At 52.8% G+C, this 19,676-nt stretch overlaps 8 protein-coding genes across 8 annotated transcripts; 4 read left to right on the top strand and 4 right to left on the bottom strand.

Annotated features, from left to right (window-relative positions):
- Window positions 1-226: 226 nt before the first annotated feature.
- On the top strand, window positions 227-807 carry CONPUDRAFT_47767 (uncharacterized protein; the record flags this gene model as incomplete). Its single annotated transcript, XM_007765843.1, has 3 exons — window positions 227-337; window positions 410-575; window positions 638-807. 3 exons carry the CDS (start codon window positions 227-229, stop codon window positions 805-807), a joined length of 447 nt encoding a protein of 148 aa, XP_007764033.1.
- Window positions 808-1,216: 409 nt separating this feature from the next.
- CONPUDRAFT_149864 (uncharacterized protein) lies at window positions 1,217-1,954 on the bottom strand (the record flags this gene model as incomplete). The annotated part of the gene is made up of 2 exons (XM_007766449.1): window positions 1,217-1,369; window positions 1,433-1,954. 2 exons carry the CDS (start codon window positions 1,952-1,954, stop codon window positions 1,217-1,219), a joined length of 675 nt encoding a protein of 224 aa, XP_007764639.1.
- A 182-nt stretch (window positions 1,955-2,136) lies between these two features.
- Window positions 2,137-3,208, top strand: CONPUDRAFT_134842 (uncharacterized protein). Its single transcript, XM_007766448.1, has 4 exons — window positions 2,137-2,198; window positions 2,249-2,473; window positions 2,524-2,571; window positions 2,624-3,208. Exons 1-4 carry the CDS (start codon window positions 2,150-2,152, stop codon window positions 2,947-2,949), a joined length of 648 nt encoding a protein of 215 aa, XP_007764638.1. The 5' UTR covers window positions 2,137-2,149; the 3' UTR covers window positions 2,950-3,208.
- A 158-nt stretch (window positions 3,209-3,366) lies between these two features.
- Window positions 3,367-4,822, bottom strand: CONPUDRAFT_117367 (uncharacterized protein; the record flags this gene model as incomplete). Its single annotated transcript, XM_007766447.1, has 4 exons — window positions 3,367-3,794; window positions 3,847-3,884; window positions 3,935-4,489; window positions 4,540-4,822. 4 exons carry the CDS (start codon window positions 4,820-4,822, stop codon window positions 3,393-3,395), a joined length of 1,278 nt encoding a protein of 425 aa, XP_007764637.1. The 3' UTR covers window positions 3,367-3,392.
- A 147-nt stretch (window positions 4,823-4,969) lies between these two features.
- On the top strand, window positions 4,970-7,076 carry CONPUDRAFT_47783 (LETM1-domain-containing protein; the record flags this gene model as incomplete). The annotated part of the gene is made up of 5 exons (XM_007765845.1): window positions 4,970-5,395; window positions 5,456-5,599; window positions 5,651-6,265; window positions 6,328-6,693; window positions 6,762-7,076. 5 exons carry the CDS (start codon window positions 4,970-4,972, stop codon window positions 7,074-7,076), a joined length of 1,866 nt encoding a protein of 621 aa, XP_007764035.1.
- A 547-nt stretch (window positions 7,077-7,623) lies between these two features.
- On the bottom strand, window positions 7,624-9,692 carry CONPUDRAFT_97552 (uncharacterized protein). The gene is made up of 2 exons (XM_007766446.1): window positions 9,437-9,692; window positions 7,624-9,373 (listed from the first exon to the last, which is right to left on the bottom strand). Exons 1-2 carry the CDS (start codon window positions 9,653-9,655, stop codon window positions 7,694-7,696), a joined length of 1,899 nt encoding a protein of 632 aa, XP_007764636.1. The 5' UTR covers window positions 9,656-9,692; the 3' UTR covers window positions 7,624-7,693.
- A 1,404-nt stretch (window positions 9,693-11,096) lies between these two features.
- Window positions 11,097-15,299, top strand: CONPUDRAFT_47531 (uncharacterized protein; the record flags this gene model as incomplete). Its single annotated transcript, XM_007765827.1, has 13 exons — window positions 11,097-11,387; window positions 11,450-11,983; window positions 12,022-12,196; window positions 12,245-12,429; window positions 12,485-12,690; window positions 12,741-12,915; window positions 12,969-13,080; window positions 13,133-13,347; window positions 13,368-13,469; window positions 13,537-13,764; window positions 13,815-14,166; window positions 14,222-14,802; window positions 14,856-15,299. 13 exons carry the CDS (start codon window positions 11,097-11,099, stop codon window positions 15,297-15,299), a joined length of 3,600 nt encoding a protein of 1,199 aa, XP_007764017.1.
- Window positions 15,300-15,439: 140 nt separating this feature from the next.
- CONPUDRAFT_69938 (DNA mismatch repair protein MSH3) lies at window positions 15,440-19,579 on the bottom strand (the record flags this gene model as incomplete). Its single annotated transcript, XM_007765977.1, has 18 exons — window positions 15,440-15,805; window positions 15,858-15,994; window positions 16,053-16,552; window positions 16,609-16,673; window positions 16,721-16,776; window positions 16,823-16,868; window positions 16,916-17,170; window positions 17,234-17,366; window positions 17,416-17,544; window positions 17,595-17,769; window positions 17,820-17,950; window positions 18,008-18,099; window positions 18,146-18,171; window positions 18,219-18,385; window positions 18,434-18,559; window positions 18,627-18,679; window positions 18,767-18,853; window positions 18,908-19,579. 18 exons carry the CDS (start codon window positions 19,577-19,579, stop codon window positions 15,440-15,442), a joined length of 3,216 nt encoding a protein of 1,071 aa, XP_007764167.1.
- Between the last annotated feature and the right edge of the window lie 97 nt (window positions 19,580-19,676).

The raw sequence follows: 19,676 nt of genomic DNA, 5'->3' as shown, positions 1-19,676 counted from the left end.
AGCCTGGGCTTGTGGATTTTTCTAAGTGAGACAGATGCTGATGACCCCAACGACTGGAGCGGGAGTGCGGGGTGCGCTCCCCGCATGACGTCAGTCCCGACCTGCGTCATCTCCTGAGCGCGCATATATACTGCAGTCGGAGCGCACTCTCCTTTGAACTCACACAAAAATTTCATCTCACATAAACTTCATATAATCTAAACCAACTCATCTCAATCAAACCATCATGTCCGTCAACGACAAGAACATCGGCAGCAACATGGGCGTCGACGTCCACCCCGGTGTTGCCAACCCCACCACTCACTCTGTCAACTCAAATCCCCTCGAAACCAACTTTGTGAGCATTCGACGACTGTTGTGATAACCCTGCAGAGGATGTTGACCGCCGTACCCGTTATCGTGTTTGTAGGTGACCGACCCCGCGACTGAGGATACGGGCGCTGGTGCTGGATCCAACTTCGAAGGTCACAAACAGGCTCAGCGCAACTTCGCTGCCAACTCTGGCGTCGTCGAGGGCCGCCCAGGCATTATTGAGTCGACCAACATCGACCCGCTGAACGAGAGCTCGAATAAAGGTCAGTACACACCCCTAGCTGCTTTGATGACCTGGGTCGATAGCTAACGAGCGTTGCAATAGACGACGGTTGGGCCAATGCCAACGCCAATGCTACCTCGACTGCCCCTGGCATTAAGGACCGGGCTTGGAATTTCGCCGATGGCGTGTCCAACCTTGCATACGGCGTTGCGACTGGTGACCAATCGTCCACGCAGCAGGGCAAGGATGCGCTCGGTCTCGGCAAGAAGTAAATCGTCGGCATGGCCAAAAGACTTCTGTTAGTTATCTGTATGATAAAGATGTAGTGTAATTCATCATGTAGTCATTACCATCGGTCAATAGGAATTGATCAAAGGAACAGCAATTCGCAGTGATTTTCTTTGCAGCCACGAGATACTTGGTCAAGGCTGATCTACGGTGAAGCCGCGAGTAAACAGTTGCATGATGTCTATTAGAGAAGGTTAGCAACGGCAATTTTGGACAAGTTACAGATTGATTCCCATTCAATAGGCAGGGACGGGATCCTACTTGGCCAACGCTAACATTCTCTGCTGCAGTATTAAGTTTGAAGAAGTATAGTACAAATAGATCTAGCTGAACCAAATGAGCATTTATCAAATGCGGATCAAGATAGACATACTCTAGCGTGAACAAATGGTTTCACCACTCTTGGTTATGTGAAAAGTACTTTGCCTTGGTATCTTTCCCGACTACATGCACGATAAAGTTGCCAGCGTCGATCATGGCCCAGCCGTTGTTCATCCGCCGTTTCGACTTTGGCGGGAGGGGTACAGGAGGTGTCAACCCAAGCAGCTGAAACAAGTGTCAGCCCGACGCAGGGGCAACTCACGGCTGTAACGACGACAAGGGACAGACCGTTTTGCGCACGGTGCGCACGACAGCTTCGATGGCGCCGCGGCCCTCGGTGCCATGCCTGACCTCGGCCATGACCATCCAGCTCCATATGCCGGCACCGTCGTCAGGGAGCCCCTCGCCCGAGTACGTGCCGCCGCGGCGTCGGCGTCCCTGGGGCTCGGTGAGGGGCAGAGGGGGCCCGAACGGGATGGGCGTGGGTCTGCCGACGAAGAGGGTGCCGGGCTCGAGGTGCGGGGAGACGCTGAGGGCGGCGTGCAGCTCACGTAGTGGGTGGGGCAGGTCAGCGGGGAGGTCGGCGGCGGATTGGGCGGCGTGGGGTGTTGGTTGGCGGGGTTTTGGAGGGGAGGGGTCGATGAACCATGGGGTGGGGGACGATTCGGCGGAGGTGGTGGACAAGGGGGCGCGTCTGGAGGGGCGGGGTTGGCCTCGGAAAACGAGGTTGGCTGCTAGACGCGTCTGAGGGGCGCGAGATGCAGTGCGTAAAGCCGAGGCGACGGATGAGGCAGAGGAGGGACGGAACATGGCTTCGATGGTGGATGAGCCAATGAGGCAAGGAAAGGAAGCAAGTCAAGTCGAATGTGATTTCCACATTTTCCTAGTTTAGAAGGACATATGAGCGCTTTGACGTTTCGGCAAATGTCAATTTAGACACGTCCCCCATCCTTCTTGTCACTCAAATCCTCGTCCCACCATTGTCCAATTTTGCACTTGGTCAACATGGGCATCCGAGCCAGCGTCGTCTTCTGCGTCACCTCATTTCTTCTCGGTACGTCTCTCGCCATTTACCCATGCACGTCCTGACCTAGCTTGCTGTAGGCTGCCTCTTCACCCACTGGATAGCTGATTCCCTTACACTCTGGAAAACACCCATCACGGACGAGCACCTCTGGACAGCAGCTCGCTATTATGCTATTCTCATTAGAGGCCCAGCACCCCTCTTCTACTTCCTCTCCTCTGTCGTCGTCCTCGGCGCCACCACCATTCTCTGGAGCCTTCGTGATGGCGAGGCACCCAACCTCATGTTTGACGGCGGAAGCATATGTTCGTTACTTACTCTTCTTCTGCTTGCCTTCTCTGACATAACTTTCCAGTCCTGTATTGCACGACCGTCATAGTCTACCTCTACTCCGTCGTACCACGTGCGTCACCCTCTCCATCTAGCACCCCTAGCTAAAACCCACTCCACCACAGGTCTGAACGACAAATTCATCTCCCCCCACCTCCCAGCCTCCTCCACAGCCGAATTCCCCGCAGCACTACGCAAACCGACGATCGAGCTCGCCTCGTACCACCTCGCCTGCAGCGTCGCCCTCACCGGCGTGCTCATCCTCCAGGCCAGCCGGTGGTGGGCAATGGACTCGGAGCGCGACGGCGACGGCGAGTGGTACATCGTCGAGGAGAGCGAGGCCGAGGGCGGCGCCGGCGCCACGTCCACCCGCGAGCGCAGCCCCGTCGACGCGCCCACATCGCCCGTCGCAACAGCCTCGGGCGTGCAGACGGGGATCCCCGTTTCATGATCTATCTGACAGCCGCTTGAATGAGAGAAGACGGCCTTTTGTGCCTCTCCGGGCCGGGAGAGCGGCACGGCACGACGACGCGTCAGTCTGCGGGATCTGCAATCAAAATCGAGTGGGGATGGAAAGGACGTTTTGTCAGATGTTTATAGTTTATTGGCTTCATTATCGGAACGAGACTGACGAGGTTATTATTGTCACCTATTCTACTGATCTGCTGCAGTGCATATATCTGCTTTCACTCACGACGCTCACGATCAACACTGCATCTATACGTCCTGTTTCTTGCATTTTCAATTCCCATTATTTTGCCTCGGCATCGATGAGACTGAACCAATGACCAGCATTTTACTAGGTGTGTACATGTCACGCATCTCACAGGAACTTCCGAGGTAAGAAGTTGCATAGGATCAATGTATACAGCAAGTTATCCCAAGACTTAGATATTAGCAGGTATGGTTGTCTTCTTTCGAGGGGTCGAATCCACGTGGAAACACTTGGCGCACGTTGACATTGATCCTCGCGTTTCGTAAATACGCAGCGTACGGAGCCCAGTCGTTCTCCTCCTCCACCTCGTCGTCGTCGATGTTTCCATCCTGGGGACATGGTCCATCTACAAGATGTCGCGGAAGACTGTTGGCGAGGATGCGGGGCACACCGTGGTATGCACGCCTGCAGTAAGGGCCCGCCATCATGACCACGTCGCCCGAGTGCAGCAGGATCGGTACAGGGGGCTCGTCGCGCGTCTGCCCGCCTATGAGGAAGATGGCGGCATTTCCGATGCTGATTGAGACGAGCGGCGACGTTGCGCATACTTCGGAGCGGTCCACGTGGGCCATGAGGGTGTCCTGTTAGGATATCATGAACAGGAAGTTAACAGAGTGGAAACGAGAAATGCACCTTGGTCTGATAGAAATTGACGATGCCTGCGTCTGGTTCTGCAGAGATGTCAGCTCACTGCTCGTTATGAGTTAGACGGCTTGCGCACCGTACGTATCGCCCCACTGTCGCCAGTCATCGTCGCCCCAGCCTTTATCGTTCTCCATTGTGCTTGCACCAAACACAGCAGACCAGTCGACGGACGCAACTGCTTGACGGCAAACTTGTTTTATTCGAGGATCAACGGCGACTTTACCCCGCGTAAAGTCATACTGCTTGGTTCCCCAATGGTAGAACCAGCCGATGTTGGCCCAGCGCAGGCGGGGTAAGAGCACATCTGGTGAAGCCGGGGACGCAGTGGTCGCTGGCGCAGTAGGAGGCTTTGGGAGAGCGGCGATCTCTGAGACGTTGGTGACTGTGGCGGGTGTGTTGGCTATGAGCGTTCGTGGACCGGCAGGAGTGGGTTCCGCGTCTGGGGGCGGGGGACGCGGGTCGATGAGGGGATGTGAAGGGGATAGGTGAGCGGTCCATAGGCCATCGGAGGGGAGGACGTAGTGGGTGTCGAGATTTGTCTCGTTTGGTGGACGGGCGTGGTCCCGAAGAGCCCAGCGGACTAGAGCGCGTTGCTTCTGGGGAGAGAGGAAGGATGGTAGGACTACAAGGCCTGGGGATTTTCGTTAGCGAGACGAAGGCCAGAGATTGGAAGGCACCAACCCGGTATACTCGGCACGGTCACGATTCTGGTGTCTGTGGTAGAGATGTCGTGGACATGTACGGCATCTGGTCGACCGTGCCATGTGTAGTCGTGGGCCTCGGCATCGGAAGAGAGATCGAGAACGTCTGAGAGGTCAAGTGGTGGATAGCGTGCCTTGTACTTTTTCTCTGCTGCACGGAAGGGAGACCAGGTGTCGTCAATGTGTGCTGGTCTGTTCTTTGTGGACTTGAAGTGTCTCTTGCGGGCCTTGCGCTCCTCCTTTGAGAGGGACGCGTCGGGCATGACGCGATAAGATAATAGAGAGATGACAAACAATGTCAAATAAATCATTCATTCTTTTGCGTGCCGAACGCCGATGACGGACGCGTCCAGTACTAGGACTTAAATTTATTAGCAGTCACTACACATTTCGGTGTGACAGTCCCCTCGATGTCGGTATGGCTGCCCCGCACATCGCAGAACGCACTCCCAAGAGCTGCCCGCATCCTCGTTAGGACAAACAGCACCGCAGTCCGTCGCCAGCTGCCTCTCCTCCTCGCACGACCACTCCCCCTCCCTCTCAGTCTCGCCTATCCCTCCTCTTCCCTTCTCCGCCCCTCCGCCCGTTTCGAATCCTCTACTGCGTCTTCGCATTCTGCTGCTGCTGCTCCATCCGAACCGAAGCCGACTCCTCCCGCACCAAAGGACCCCAAAACGGACGCTCCACTTATCTCAAGGGTATGGAAAAAGGTCAAGCATGAAGCCCAGCACTACTGGCACGGTACCAAGCTTCTCGTCTCCGAGGTCCGAATCTCCTCTCGTCTCCAGTGGAAGCTTCTCCACGGTGAGGCCTTGACACGGAGAGAAAGCAGACAGGTTAGTCGGCCCAGCCAAGCCACTCTGTTCCATCTGACCAGTCGACCTGTCCCTCTGTAGCTCCGGCGCACGACCCAAGATCTCCTTCGACTTGTTCCTTTCGCCGTCTTTATCGTCGTTCCCTTTATGGAGCTGCTGCTTCCTGTCGCTCTCAAGCTCTTCCCCAATATGCTTCCTTCCACCTTTGAGGACAAGTTCTCTGCGGTCAGTCTACTCTTTGCACAGCCCGAGTCGCCCTCCCTCATCTCATTATAGGAAGAAAAAGAGCGTAAGTTACTCCGTGTCCGTCTCGAGATGGCCAAGTTCCTCCAGTCCACCTTGCGCGAGTCCCCCTTGAAAGCCAACGCACACATCATGTCCTCCGACGCGTTCAAGGAGTTCTTCCGCAAAGTCCGCTCCACCGGCGAATCGCCCTCCCCCGCGGACGTCATCTCTGTCGCGAAGCTCTTCGATGACGACCTCACGCTCGACAACCTCTCCAGGCCCCAGCTCGTCTCCATGTGCCGCTACATGGGTGTGAATGCGTTCGGGACAGACAACTTCCTCCGCGGCGCGCTCCGCACGCGCCTGCGCAACCTCAGGCGCGACGACCAGGCCATCTTTGCCGAGGGCGTCGACCAGCTGAACGCGGCGGAGCTCAGGGCCGCGTGCCAGAGCCGTGGTATCCGCACGCGGGGCATCCCGCCCAACAGGCTCAAGGACGAGCTATCTACGTGGATCCATCTACATTTGCACAACCGTGTGTCGGGCGTGCTGCTTGTTCTCGGGCGTGCGTTTGACTTTGATCGCACGCCGGGAGTGGACGAGACTGGTAAGAATGCGATGCTGAAGAGCATTGAAGCTGTGCTCAGCGGCTTGCCCGATAACCTCGTCCGTGCTCCTTTTCTGTCCGAAGTTCAATCGCTTATACCTATCTTCGGTTTTCTCTCTAGTTGAACGAGGCTGAGCTCGAGGTAGACGAGAACGCGTCGTACAAACAGAAGCTCGACGTTCTCCAGCAGCAGGAAGAGCTCATCGAGGACGAGCAGGAGCAGGAGGAGCGCGAGGAGGCGACCCGCCGTGCGAAGCGCGAGGCCGACGAGCTCGAGACGCGCACCGCCCAGTCGCTCTTGCCTGACTCGGAGCTGCATCCCGAGACCGCCACTCCCAAGGAGCAGGAGGCCAAGGCTCGCATGACGACGGAGCAGCTCAAGGAGCTTGCCGAGGCGATGTCGATTCTCTCGGCCAAGTCTAGCGTGCTCAAGGAGCGCGACGAGCTCCGTGCGTTGATGGAAGAGAACATGAGCGCCGACGAGGAGGTGCGTATCCCTGCCCTGCATATCCCACGATCACCATCTCACCTACGTGCTTCGTTTGTGTTAATCAGGCTCAGGACTCCAAGTCGCCGAACAGCGCGCTCGCCCAGCGCATCCGCAAGATGCTGGACAAGGTCGACGCGCAGCTGCAGGCGTACGACGCGCGCGTCGGCTCCTCGCTGCAGATGATCTCGGCCGACGCGCAGGGGCGCATCTCCGTCGCCGACCTCGAGAAGGCGCTCGCGGTCATCAAGCACCGGCCCGAAGAGGAAGTCGGGCGCAGTGTGATCAAGAAGCTCGACGTCGACAACGACGGGTTCGTTGAGCTCGAGCACGTGCTCGGGTTGGTGCGGGAGGAGGGTCTTGGTGAGCACCGTTCTTTTTGACTCTCGCTACGAGTGCGATAGGGCGTGGGTCGCTGACGTGTGCGGTTGTAGGGCTCGAGCTCGAGGTGGACGGCGAGGCTCAGAACATCATCGGTCAGGGGCGCGAGCTCAAGCAGGCCAAGCCGCCGTCGAAGCCGCGCAAAGAGGATATCGTGCAAGAGTAGATTTCTCGCTCTGATATGAGAATTTCGTTTTACCCGCACCTATAGACTATTTAGACTTTCGGTTAATCACAAAGCATCTGCTGTTCACCATTCTTTATGAACCTCGGGGGAGATGCAAATGCGCAGTTGCATTGTTGAATGCGGAAAGCTTAGATTGCGACGATGGACGCCTGGTCCTCTCATTTGCTGTTTTAAGCGCTGTACATTTCAGATAAAGAGTGTACACGCAGCGAAGGTTTATTCGCGAGATATGCCTGAACTTCTATACTCCAGACTCTAGTACGAGTTGGCTCAAAACCAGCAGTCAAGTGTCGTTAAAACGTTGATCTCCGACTGCCAATAATCGAAGAAGGGCGTCATGATCACGAAGGTCTAGTGCAATAGGATTATGCAAAGTATGCTTTCAATATGTAGAGTATAGTATAGTACGTCTATGTTCTAAAAAGCCAAGTCTCAGTACTCTTCATCGTATCTTTCTGCGGCCCCGCTTCCCCAGCCCATCGCTCCACCACGGCTACGTCCTCGGGTAGGAGAAGGCGTGAGGGGACGCCAAGCCTCCAGAACCTCTTCTTCATCTGTAGTTGCCAGCGCAGTATTTCGGGGCGGTGTGCGGACATTATTGGAAGGTGGCAGCCAACGATCTCCGCTGGACCACTCGTCGGCCTCTTCATCTTCTAGACCAGTATCGAGTGGTGCACCAGGAGCCACAGCATCATCATCTAGGCAATCAAAGTCTATATCGTCATTGCCGTCATCATCATCATCGTCATGAGAGTTTGTCGCCATGAGCTCGTTGAAGGCGTCCATGTTGATCTTGCTGGACCCTTGTCCTTTCTCCGGCTTCTCCCGCTGAGCGCCTGCCTTCCTGGACGCACCTTTCGTCGCGCCCGGACCCCGAGTGTCATGCCTGTTTTCGGGGTCGTCTTCACCCCACTCGAGTCGGAACAGAGGCGCCAGAGCCTCTTGCTCAGCTTGAGAGCGAAACACGGAATCTAGCTCACCCGGCGCGAAAAGGAGGTCATCTGGTATGACCTCTGCGTCGTCATCTGCGTTAAGGAGACGCAAGAGTGCAGAGGAACGTGTCGGTGCGCGAGTGGGCGATGTGGAGAGCAGCGTGCAGGCGCTGAGAAGGCCGGAGGGTGGACGGTATGGCCGCGTAGGTGAACGTGGAGGTGACGAAGGCGGAGAAGGGGGTAAATCAGAAGAAAGCGGATTGAGGAGAAACGATTTTGAGGAATCTAGGTCGGGCTTCCGCCGTTTCTTGCGCGGAGGCTCGGTCTCTGTCTCGTCGTCTTCACTTAGACTGCACTGATTCGACTTGTTCAAGTCTATATCGAAGTGCGGTTCTTCTCGAGGCAATGCATGGAATTGAAGCGTATCTTTGATGATGCGTGCGATACGCAGTCTGCGGGGTACTTTAGCTCGTTTCCGTTTCTTCGAGGTCGGTTCCTGTATGTCCTCTGAGTCAAGCCACGGTACGTGTGCAGCCGCGAGCAAGATCAGGTCAGAAAGCGCACGATAGCGAGATCCGACGACGACTTGTGATAAGGCATAGCGAGAGGCCAGGGAACCTTCAAGGGGCTCGAGACTTGGTATAGGTGTGCGCGCCTCCGCTTCGAGGGCTAGTATCAATAGAGCGCATGCAGTTGGAGGCGTTGGAAGCCTCAAGAGTGAATGATCAGGGTCAATTCTAGCGGGAAGAGCGGCCAGTGCTGATCCTGTTGCACTCACTTCTATCCAATTTGTGCCTGCGAGACGCTTGACCAGGTCGGCAGGCAGCTGCGGTGGGTTGGCTTCAAGTAGAAACCGAAGGTGGGATATGAGAAGAGGAAAGTGGGCGGAAGGATCCAGTGGGTCAAGCGTAAAGTTGAGGGTGGAGATAAGGGAAGATAAAGTTCTCGAAAGAGAAGGCGGGGAGACGTCTAGCATCTGAGCGAGGTCATGTAATGGGGTCGATGTGTGAGCCTCTCTGAGTGCAATAGCGATGGAAGCACCTGCTAACAACTTTGCTTTTCGTCCCCATCTGGACGCCGTCTTCTCCATGGCAAGAGAGAAGAGGGTTTGGGCGCGGGCTGCATGACCTGGGTGGGAGAGCCGATTGAGAATGGAGGCAATGAATGTGTTGTGTGCGTGCTAGACAAGTCAATCTACGTCAATGCAAGCGAGGTAGAGCGAGAATGATAAGGGAGGACTTACAAGATGGCGCGCATCACGAGTACTTTTGTCCTGGTGGAGGGACCAACCTGTCCGCAGGCTCTTGAGGGGTGCGCGACTTGAAGTATTTGTTGAGTTCTCAAAGGCATCGTGGGATAACAGGGCCTGCTGAGCGTCCACGAGTGTGCCGCAATGGGTGCAGATGCGCGAGCATACTGAGTCGTCCCATTCCGTCTGTTGACCACACTCGGCACAAAGCATAAAGCGTCGAGTGCTACAGAAATACGGTGCAGTAGGAGAAAGTGGAACGCGTAGGGAAGGAGGACCCCGAGGAAGCTTGCCTCATACAGTTATGTGGCGGTGTATGTGACAGGATGTCACCGGCTCATTGTCAGTTTGCCGGTGAGCCAGGCGACGCGTCTTGAAATTCGGCTGCTCGTGAATCTTTCCTTTCATCCGCGTACCTTCTCTTGTAGGACACTTTCCCAGCACAAACCTGCTCACGCTCAAAAAATTACCACATAATTGCATTCGCATTTTCCCCCTTCTCACCTATCCACGGTTAACCACCATGATGGAGGTCGAGATGAAATCCCCCTCAAGCTCCTTTCGCCTCCCAAATAATGCATCCATGTCTTCCCCATCATCTCATAGGGCAACTAAGCGGGCACGCTCCCCCGATAATATGAACATATCGGAGAGGCAGCCTGTGCGTTTGTGCTAAATCACCTTCCATCACATACCCTAGCACTATTGACACCAATGTCGTCAGAAACGCCTAGCTTCAGCCAAAGTCTCGGACGACTGGGTCCACCGCGCGCGTAGCTTGACGATAGACGGTGATGATGGCACTCATCAAGGAGGTACCATGTCCATGGTATGTTAACCTGTCTTCGTATCGGGTTCCTCAGGCCATTAGCACTCCATTACCAATACTCACCTATCTCGACTACTCAGGCACTAGATGCTCCCATGGAACAAGCAATACCCCCGCAGTTTGAGATTCTGGCATCTCACCCTCCTACTCGAGATCCTCAGACAATACACCCCTTTGACTCAACCCTACAAGCCACCGCTATTTCGGCTAACTCAGCGGCATCTACGCCTCTTCCGCAGCCCATGTCACGGTCACTTTCCGATTCCCAGATTGTTCCGAACATGACTCACAGCCAACAAATACAAGATTCCTCTTCTATATCCTCCACAAGCTTCCAAACACCCGAGACTTTTGCTCAGTTACCCACTCCACCGAACTTGCTTCGTTCCTCTTCTGCAGCGGAGACCCCGCCAAGTACATTGACTGCCTCTTTAACGAGCTCAACCCGCAGGCCCCGTGTCATGATGGGCCCCCGTGCGGATTGTCTGAAATGCCAACAAGGAATTAAGGACCACTGGATTCACTTCGTATAGAATATCATGACCACTCATAGGAACTATCTGAGCAGCTCTTAATGTCTTCTACGGATGCCCCGAGTCACTACTTTGTATCTGGAAACACGTACTTGATACTTAGCATATCACTGTTTAATGTGTATCAGCGATTTCACAGCTTCGCAATTGGTCATTGAAAACACGAAACCCAATCGAGTGTTTATATTTGTTGTCCAAAGGCTTCGACTTTAAACAAGTGTAAATATCCCCTATTTAGGAAGTCATACCTCGGCCAAAATTTGTGTGCAGAAGACTTGGGAGACGGGTAAGAATGTCCACTACGCTCCCTCTCTTCTGGGATCTGTCCTCCAATTCCAAAAAGGATCGTCTGGATGCCTCTGTCAAGCTCGTTTCCTCTCTAGAGCGGTTCCAGGCTTCCCACGTCGCCAAGGCACCGTCGGACGCCTCTGATGAAGATGAAGACGGCGAAGACGTCCAGAACAACAATGAACTCGATGCCTTAAACGCAGAGGATGTGACTTACTCGATAAGGAGGCTTATTCGCGGCTTGGCGAGTCCTCGTGAAAGTAGTAGATTGGGTTTTGCTGTTACATTGACCGAGGTGTGCCATCATATGAAGATAAACCTGGTCCTAAATGCTGATCCCTACCACTTAACCTATAGCTATTATCCATGCTGGATACTGTGACATGCTCACAGATCGTCAAACTTATTGTGGATGCGTCTAAAACACAGGGATCAATGACTGGTCAGGAGGAGCGGGACGTCCTCTTTGCGCGACTCTTTGGTCTCACAACCGTCATTCAGTCTGGGTTGCTCGTGCGCGACACATTATTGCCATCATCACCATCATCGACTACGCATGCCTCTAGTCTGGACAGCTGCAAGGAGGTCGTCGATCTCCTTGTCGCCCTCGGAAAGAAGAAATCCTGGCTCAGGGAGAGTGCATGGTGGACGTTAGGGCTGACAGTCGATGTCTTGAGAGCCTCATCCCTTTCGTGGAAGGAGGATGCGCTGGATCACATCATCCAAGCCGTGTTTGAAGAGCAGGACTGGACACCTGACAAGGTCGCGGTCACTCTCAAGCTCCAGTCTGCACGCCCGCAATACAGCTGGAACAAGAGACTTGCACCCAAGTTCAAGGATCCTGATTTGCTTTCAACCAGTAACCTTGTGGCACTAGGTCGTGTTCTCAAGGTTCGCAACTTTCTTCCTCTACTGTTGACTGGTCTTAGACTACCTGTATACAGGAAGCTGGCGATGACTCAAGCGAGAAGGCTACAAGTGCTGGGGCGTGGAAACCACAACTTCACTTTGTTTGGAATGTCATACTGGATCGCCTTCTTCCACCTTCAGATGACCAAGAGCCTCAAGGGTCTGTACAAGAATTCTTCAGAGTTGTCGTGGATGGTGAGAGAACCGACCTTTTTATTGAACTGTTTGGTTGATCACCACCAGAATCTCTGTTTTCCACCACCTCTTCCGCCGAGCGTAAATATTCCGGCTTTCAAGTGTTCTCTAAAGCTCTTCCCAGGGTCAAACCAGAAGGTCTTCCTATGCTGTTCACCACCAACTTCATGCGCACGTGGATAAATCATCTCTCAAATAATGACCGTCACCTTCACAAAATTGCCATCGATGTCGTGCGTTGGTTTGCTGTACTCGGCTCAAGAATCTCATTGACTGTAGATATACTAGGCCAAAGACATTCAGGCCTATGTACAAAAGAATCCAACAATGGGGATGTCGCTCATCCTTCAGCTAACGGGTGTCAATGGCAACCGCCAGTTTGACAAGCTGACTCGGACGAAGACTGTGGAGTCTATCCTATCCTCCATGGACAACGATGGCATCCAGAAATACATCGATTTCTTGCTTGCCCAAGTGAACGATCCAGACGAGCAGTTCGTGGTCTTCCTGGTTGTTATATGTTGCGTCGTTCATGTCCAATTAGGGACTTCACTGTCGTCAACGCCAAACGAGCCTGGATATGTGACCAGTTTGCGAACCTCATTCGCAATGGAGCTATACCGAAAAGCGACGACTGGGTCCAGCTGGTGCTCGACTGGTTTACTGTTCATGGTTTGTTTGCTATCAAGAAGAAGACGTCGCATAGTCCTGTCAAGGCCGTAAGCTCGGTTCCCTCGCTTTCACTGCTGCTACGGTGCTGACATTAGTGCAGCTTCAATCATTGCCTTCCCCTGCCTTTTCAGATGAACTCCGTCAGACGTGTCGCCAACGCTTGCTTACCTGTCTGGCGGAGCTGACCAACCAAGTCACTGTGATCAAAACAGGTGAGGATGTCATGATACAGATTGACGAGCTGAGAAGTTGACCTGTGGATAGATGACAAGGCTCAAAAGCGAACAGGCGTTGCGTCTGACGGCGAGTTCTGGGTTGCCAAAGTCGTCAGTGCCGTTCGGACCCTGCAAAATGACAGCAAGCATGCTACCATTTTGCAAGAAGTGGATGAGGAGGACGTAAATTTGCGGGAGAAGGCTTTCCAGGCCATAGAGAGGTTACAAAAGGCCTGTTTTCCCATACTGCAAACTCGAGCTATAGTGCTGATGCCATGCTATAGATCGAGGACGACACTGCAAAAGGTGCTGAGCTGCTGTTGTCGGCTTCTCTTCTGGACCACTACTGCTCAGAGGATGAGGAAGCCCAGGCAGATACCATTCAGGTGCGCTCGCTTGCTCTATTCGTTGTTGTCCATCTCTAATGTCGTCGGTTTATGAACTATTCGGCAGACGTGTCTGGATGCAATATCAAGAATGTTCCCCGAATCCAAAAAGAAGAAGACCAGGAAGTCAAAGGGTGCCGAGGACGAAAACCAGCCTGAGCCCATTGACGTTCTCGTAGACACTCTCATCGGTTTCTTGGAGAAGTCTACCGCTTATTTCAGAAGCGTCTCTAACCAAGTCTTTGCGTCGCTATGTGGTGCGGTCCAGGAAAGTACCATTGACTTAATCCTTGAAGTGAGTGCTAAGTATTGTTAATAATACTACGACTATACTCACGTGTGTAGCAACTTGAGCGTCGTGACCCTCAAGAACTTGCTGCCGATGAGGGCGAGGACGAGGATGTAGACGAGGATATGGATGATGAAGACGAGGGTGATGAGGAGGCTGAATCTGATGTTAGTGATGAGGACGAAGATGAAGATGAAGACGACAGCGAAGGAGGAAGCGATGATGAAGCTGCTCAAGAGCTTCGGAGAAAGATTGAAGAGGCTTTGAAGGTCAATGGGATAGGAGCCGCAGAGGGCGACTCGGACGAATCTGAGGAAGAGCTTATGGATGATGACCAGATGATGGCCATTGACGGCCACCTTGCCGAGATATTCCGCTCGCAAACTGGCGACAAGAAGGCTGGGAAAGGTTAGGGTCCCCATGATGCTCGCTCATCTGGTGATACTGACTCGAATATGTATAGCTGTCGACCTCCAACGAGAAGCAACTCACTTCAAGAACAGGGTGTTGGACCTAGTTGACACATTCATCAAGAAGAACCCTAGCAGTCCACACAACATTCGCATTGTCCTGCCTCTGGTCGAGCTTGCGACTAAAAGCGGTTCAGACGAACGACAACTATCTGACAAGGCCACAGGGTTGCTGAAGTCACATCTGGCAAAGTCTAAAGACGTTCCATCAGTCATCGATGCGGAGAAAACCACGACCATCTTCAAAGAACTTCACGAGCGGGCCCGTAGGGTACCCGGCTCGGACGCGCTATCCGTTCTGAGCCAGTGTAGCTTATACATATCTCGTGTTCTCCAGAACGGAGGACAGGAGCAAGCGATCGTCGATCTCTATCAAGAATCCCTCCTGGATTTCACTTCTCGCAAGGCCTCTCGTCTCAATTTCAACTTCTTCCAAGATTACATTCGTCGCTTCGCTTCCCTGGCTTGGCAGTCAAGAAGCACTTTTTTGAGTGGCATCGAGAAGGCGGTAAACGCGTATCGAAAATGCCAGACTTTCCAGCTTCTACAGACCCTGCTGTCTCAGCAATATGTGGTATGTTATGGTCCACAGTTGCTAATCCCTTTGCCACTCACTTATGTCATTAGGTGGCCGAGAAGGAACAGTTCCTCAGTTTCATGCCAGCTCTCCGAGACACTATCTATGAAACTATAGTGGCAGCCTGCAAGAGCGACAAGGACTTTACCGCGGCCCAGATCAAGGACATCCTGAAATTAGGACTCCAGGCCATCCGTCAAACCCGCAAGGTCGACAGCTCGAAATGTACAAAAATATGGAAACCGAGCTTATGGGAAGAACTCCACCAAAATCTTGCTAGCTCGGAGCGCTTCAAGACTTCTACGAACTTGCTGTCGATGTGCAAGCAGATGCAGCAGACTGCTAAAGTTTCAGAGACGGCGGCATCAAAGAAGGCTAAGAAGGCTCAGGTGAATGGTGAAGAGGGCAAGCCTGCAAAACGGAAGGTCGACCAAACAATCGATAGTGAAGTCGTGAATAGTCCGAAACCCAAGCGTAAAAAACAAAAGAATTAAGCATAGTAGATAAATGTAGCTCTATATTTCCTCTGCTCTGGTTATTAATTCCTCTATGGCGACGGTCTTTGAGACCTCGGACTTCTGCATACACTGACTGACGAGCTTTGCGCATGTACGAATGCTATGATGCGTGTTAGTTAAAGAAATGCAAAAGCCGAGGGTGGAACGCACTTGTTGCGCCTCATGCAGCGTTCAATCCTATCCCGGCACGCATCCGACTGTTGTCTTGCAACTTCAAGCACCTTTTCGGGGAGGCCAGCCAAGCGAGCGCACTCAACTCCAAAGGAGTTTGTGGCAATACCAGGCGTGAGGCGGTACAAGAACGTCACTTCCGTCCGACCGTCGATACGACTTTCCGCCATATACCCCATGTGTAAATTCTCGATCTCCGCGGGGAACTTCCGTTCGAGGTCCATGGCCACCATGGGGTAGTGAGTGATAAAAAGCGTTTTGCACCTAACTTTCTGAACGAGGTGTTGCAGCACAGCGTCTGCTATGGACATCTGAGAAGCCCTGTCAGTATTCACAGCATCAGTGTACAACCTCGGGACTTACACCGTCCGTTGTCGAAGTGCCTCGACCCAACTCATCCAGAATGACTAAACTCTTGTCGGTGGCACTCTGAAGAATCTCACCAGTCTCAGACATTTCCACCATAAAAGTCGATCTGCCTCTGGCAAGCTCATCCGACGCTATTTCAATCATGTTAAGATCATGGCTAGAGGTGAGAGGAGAAACCGTTTCACATACCTCCCATGCGCGTCAAAATGCCGTCTAACATGCTCAATTTGACACTCTTGGCTGGCACGTACGACCCAATCTGGGCCATAATTGCGATGAGAGCAACCATCCTCACGGATGAACTTTTGCCACCCATGTTGGGACCAGTGATGATCTTGTTCCTCGCCGCGTCTCCACCCATGTAGACATCGTTTGGCACGAAAGGGTCTGTACGGAGGGCCTCCACCATGGGATGGCGGCCCTCAACGATCTCCAGAGTATCGTCCTCCGAGAACTCGGGCCGCACGTAGCCGTCTCGCAGAGCGACATGAGATAGACTGACGAGACAATCTATAGTGGCAAGGGTGTTGACCGTGTGGCGGAGAATGGAATAGTGGTCTTGAATGATCTCTTCGAGGAACGACTTGAATGCTTTGTGTGCCTCAGCCTCTAAGGTCTCTCGATAACGAGCTCTCTCTTGGATTTTGCGTCTCACTTCCGGGCTGTGGTATCGCGTGAAGACCTTGGTCCTATTGGATGAGTATGAGTATCCATGGGGCTATGTCAGGTAAAGATGGGGTCTGACCTTGAGACAATTGTCCAGTTAGCAGGTACTTCCGTTTTGTCGCTCTTCCGTATTTCCACCAAAAACTGCATTCATTAATATAGAAATCAGCTTGAGGTTGTGGCATACTTACTTCTTCTCCCGATACCGATGTCCATTCTAAAGAGGGCTTCTTCAGGAGTTTGCGAACTAACTCAGGGATTAGCATGGTCCACAGGGAAAATTAATCACCCACTTGACTTCAGCTCATCAGCCAGCTCTGACTCCACGGTTTGTATCATCTAATATGCGATAAGAAAAGGCTGTAACTTAAGGGATGCCAACGCACAAGTTTGTTCTCGTAAAGCGCCGGAAACTTGTCTTGGTCGGCCCACATTTCATCTTTCTTGCCTTGACCAGCAGCCTTCATATTAACAGCGGCGAGCAAAACGTTTGTCGAGTCCTTCAGCTTTGGAAGTACAGTTAAGATATCGTTCAGAAGCTTCGAGTCAAACTCCTTGTTCTCTTCCTCAGGAAGATGATCAAACATGGTGGCGACCTTGTTAAAGGTCCTGAGCAGAACTGCCATCTCTTGTGGCGTGCACTACGTCGAATCAGACGTAAATAACAGTCGGATGGGACATAGATCTACAGGAAGAACGCTCACCGTGCCGTATTGAATACGACAAAGACCTTTCGCCAGGTCTGGCATCTTGCGAAGTACTTGTCTTATTGATACCAGCTTGTCCGAAGGGCTTTTGACAATCTCATCCACAGCATCCATGCGATCCCGCAATGCTCTGGCAGCGACGTTTAAGAGTTCGTCAGACATGTGTACGATGAACTTACATTTTGTCTACCAGTGGGCGTCCAACCCAAGTCTTGAGCAACCTTGCGCCGAACTTGGTGTTGGTCCTATCCAATATCTCCATTAGCGACCCTTTCACTGACAAGTCGGTTTCATTTCGATAGATTTCCCTAAGACAGACCCGTTAACGTATCAAACCAATGTAGGCGAAAATACTTACAGATTCGTCAATGTGTTGCTGTTGAGGAGCATGTGCATTCTGGTCGTAAACTTGTAGAAGAACTTCGCGCCGAGGAAAGCATCAGCTATGCTGAATTTCGAGAGATGTTTGATCGCATGCGCTAACGCTATAATGACTTGTGGCGGGAAGTCCGCTATGACAGCCAATAGCTCATCTATGGACGCCAGTGAGCGTCAGCTCGTTCCCATAGGTGGCTGACCAAACCTGCATTCACATCCGTCGAGTTTCGCTTCGTTTCTTCGGAGTAGAAGTTCGTAACAAGGTCGAAGGCGTTAGTGTAAGACATGAGCTCCTTGAAACGCTCTACTCTGACCCTCTGTTGGAATGGCGCGGTCCTATACATGTGTTAGTTAGTATCAAGATCAAGATACTTCGAATAGCAGAGTATGTACTCGGTGAAGTGTTTCAGGAGCTTCCCTGTCGGTTTGCTCATCCCCTTGTCAGGGAACAATAATTCAGCTGGCCTCGTGTGAGTCAGCCGCGTCTAGACGGCAATTAACGGTGTGCTTCGTCGGCGGGTACCAACTCACTTCAAGCTCGATACGCATGAGAGAGTCTGGAGGACCAGTGAGACACAACTCAGAAAGCACAATGCGAACCCACCATCAAATTCGTCCCAGACGACGTCCCCGGTGGACGGACATATGGTGATGAGGCTAATGGTGACAGTGTCATCGACACCTGGCTGTCTGGATTTCTCCGCGAGACAAAGGAGGGAGGGGGCGTAATGTTTGCTAGCATCATCGACAGATTCTAGTTCATCCACAAACCTGGGACTTTGAGATTATCGTGGCGACTTGCTTACGAGCCAGACTTACGTTGTAGCAGTGTACAAATGTGTGAGTTTCCGATCAAAAAGTTCGTTCCTCGTGTCGCTGACTTTCTTGAGCGCCGCCGTCTCAACTTGCTCCACAATGCCAACTTTATGGCCCTGAGAAAGGAGCCTAATTGCGGGTATGAGAGCACTGTCAGCGGAAGATTGAAGACGGAAGTTCACTTCTTTAAGTGCACGTCTCGCCGATGGACTGGAATCGATGCAGTGAGAAGATTTCGGCGTGGATAAGCTACAATGCCCAATTCCTTGCTAGCAATCTAGAAATTTGAGGACGGGAATTGAGATGACCTTTAAGTTCGCGCACTGGATGGGTTACCTTTGCACTATTCTCGTGAAAGTAGAACTTATAGCCAATCTCAATCATGAGAACTGTATCTGGGTTCTCCTTGATAAGTTTCAGAACCTAAAGAAAGTTTACGACCTTCCCGCCTTACACGCCAGAAAGACAATTGCACACCTGCTTCTCAGACGGTGTATATGGCTGTCCGCAGGGGCCAAGCTCCACCGATTTCTGTTTACCTTTTGACCTTCCAGAACCATTCGTGGGCTTCCGGGTACTGCCTTTGGACTGCTTGTGAGAGAAGCGCTCGGTGAGTTCTTTGAAAGCCTCGTCAGATTCGTCAGAATCCTGAGCCTCGTTATCTGGTTCACTGGACTGGCCCGGGTCTGCTGGAGGTTCCGTCTGCGCCGGGCTGGCTTCCACACTATCGCATTGTTTCCATCTCAGACGGTCGTCACCAAGGAGGACACGCTTGAACTTCTCGTGCCGCTTCATGCGAGAGTCCTGATCGGCAGTGCTCGTTCTAGAATCGTCTTTCTCGCGCGAAGGACTGGAAGGATCATAGCGCCAGTGACTAGGTGGTGGGACATGAGTGAGCTCTGGTGACTTTGGAGACTGTGCCCGTTCCACCCTTCTCTTCTTCGGTGCCGGCTCGGCTTCCAGTGCGTCGTCGTCGTCTGCAGTCAAATCGATGGGCGCGTGAGCGGTGGCGGGAAGACGCGTCAGGTCATGCTTCTTGTTCGATGCCTGGCTTGGTCTGAAGAAGGCCGAAATCCTCGGCTGCGCGCCATTGTGTGACTGTGACTTGGATTTTGCCTGCGGGTGAGACTGGGATGGAGAACTGGACATGGAAACCAAGAAAACGAAGCAGTGGAGTTTTCAGAAAATTCAGAACCACCGCGACCGTAATTATGCAAGTCACCGCCGACGCGTGACGGCATGGGGT

This window comes from Coniophora puteana, assembly GCF_000271625.1.
Source record: "Coniophora puteana RWD-64-598 SS2 unplaced genomic scaffold CONPUscaffold_2, whole genome shotgun sequence".
Classification (NCBI taxonomy): Eukaryota; Fungi; Basidiomycota; class Agaricomycetes; order Boletales; family Coniophoraceae; genus Coniophora; species Coniophora puteana.
This window is presented reverse-complemented; position numbering and strand designations above follow the sequence as displayed.

Bases quoted from the DNA above. Each gene is read 5' to 3' on its own strand.
- CONPUDRAFT_134842 (XM_007766448.1), top strand. From the start codon at position 2,150: ATGGGCATCCGAGCCAGCGTCGTCTTCTGCGTCACCTCATTTCTTCTC. The intron at 2,474-2,523 runs GTTCGTTACTTA...ATAACTTTCCAG, and splicing joins GTTTGACGGCGGAAGCATAT to TCCTGTATTGCACGACCGTC. The intron at 2,572-2,623 runs GTGCGTCACCCT...ACTCCACCACAG, and splicing joins CCTCTACTCCGTCGTACCAC to GTCTGAACGACAAATTCATC.
- CONPUDRAFT_97552 (XM_007766446.1), bottom strand. From the start codon at position 9,655: ATGCTTTGTGCCGAGTGTGGTCAACAGACGGAATGGGACGACTCAGTA. The intron at 9,374-9,436 runs GTAAGTCCTCCC...TGACTTGTCTAG, and splicing joins CTCGTGATGCGCGCCATCTT to CACGCACACAACACATTCAT.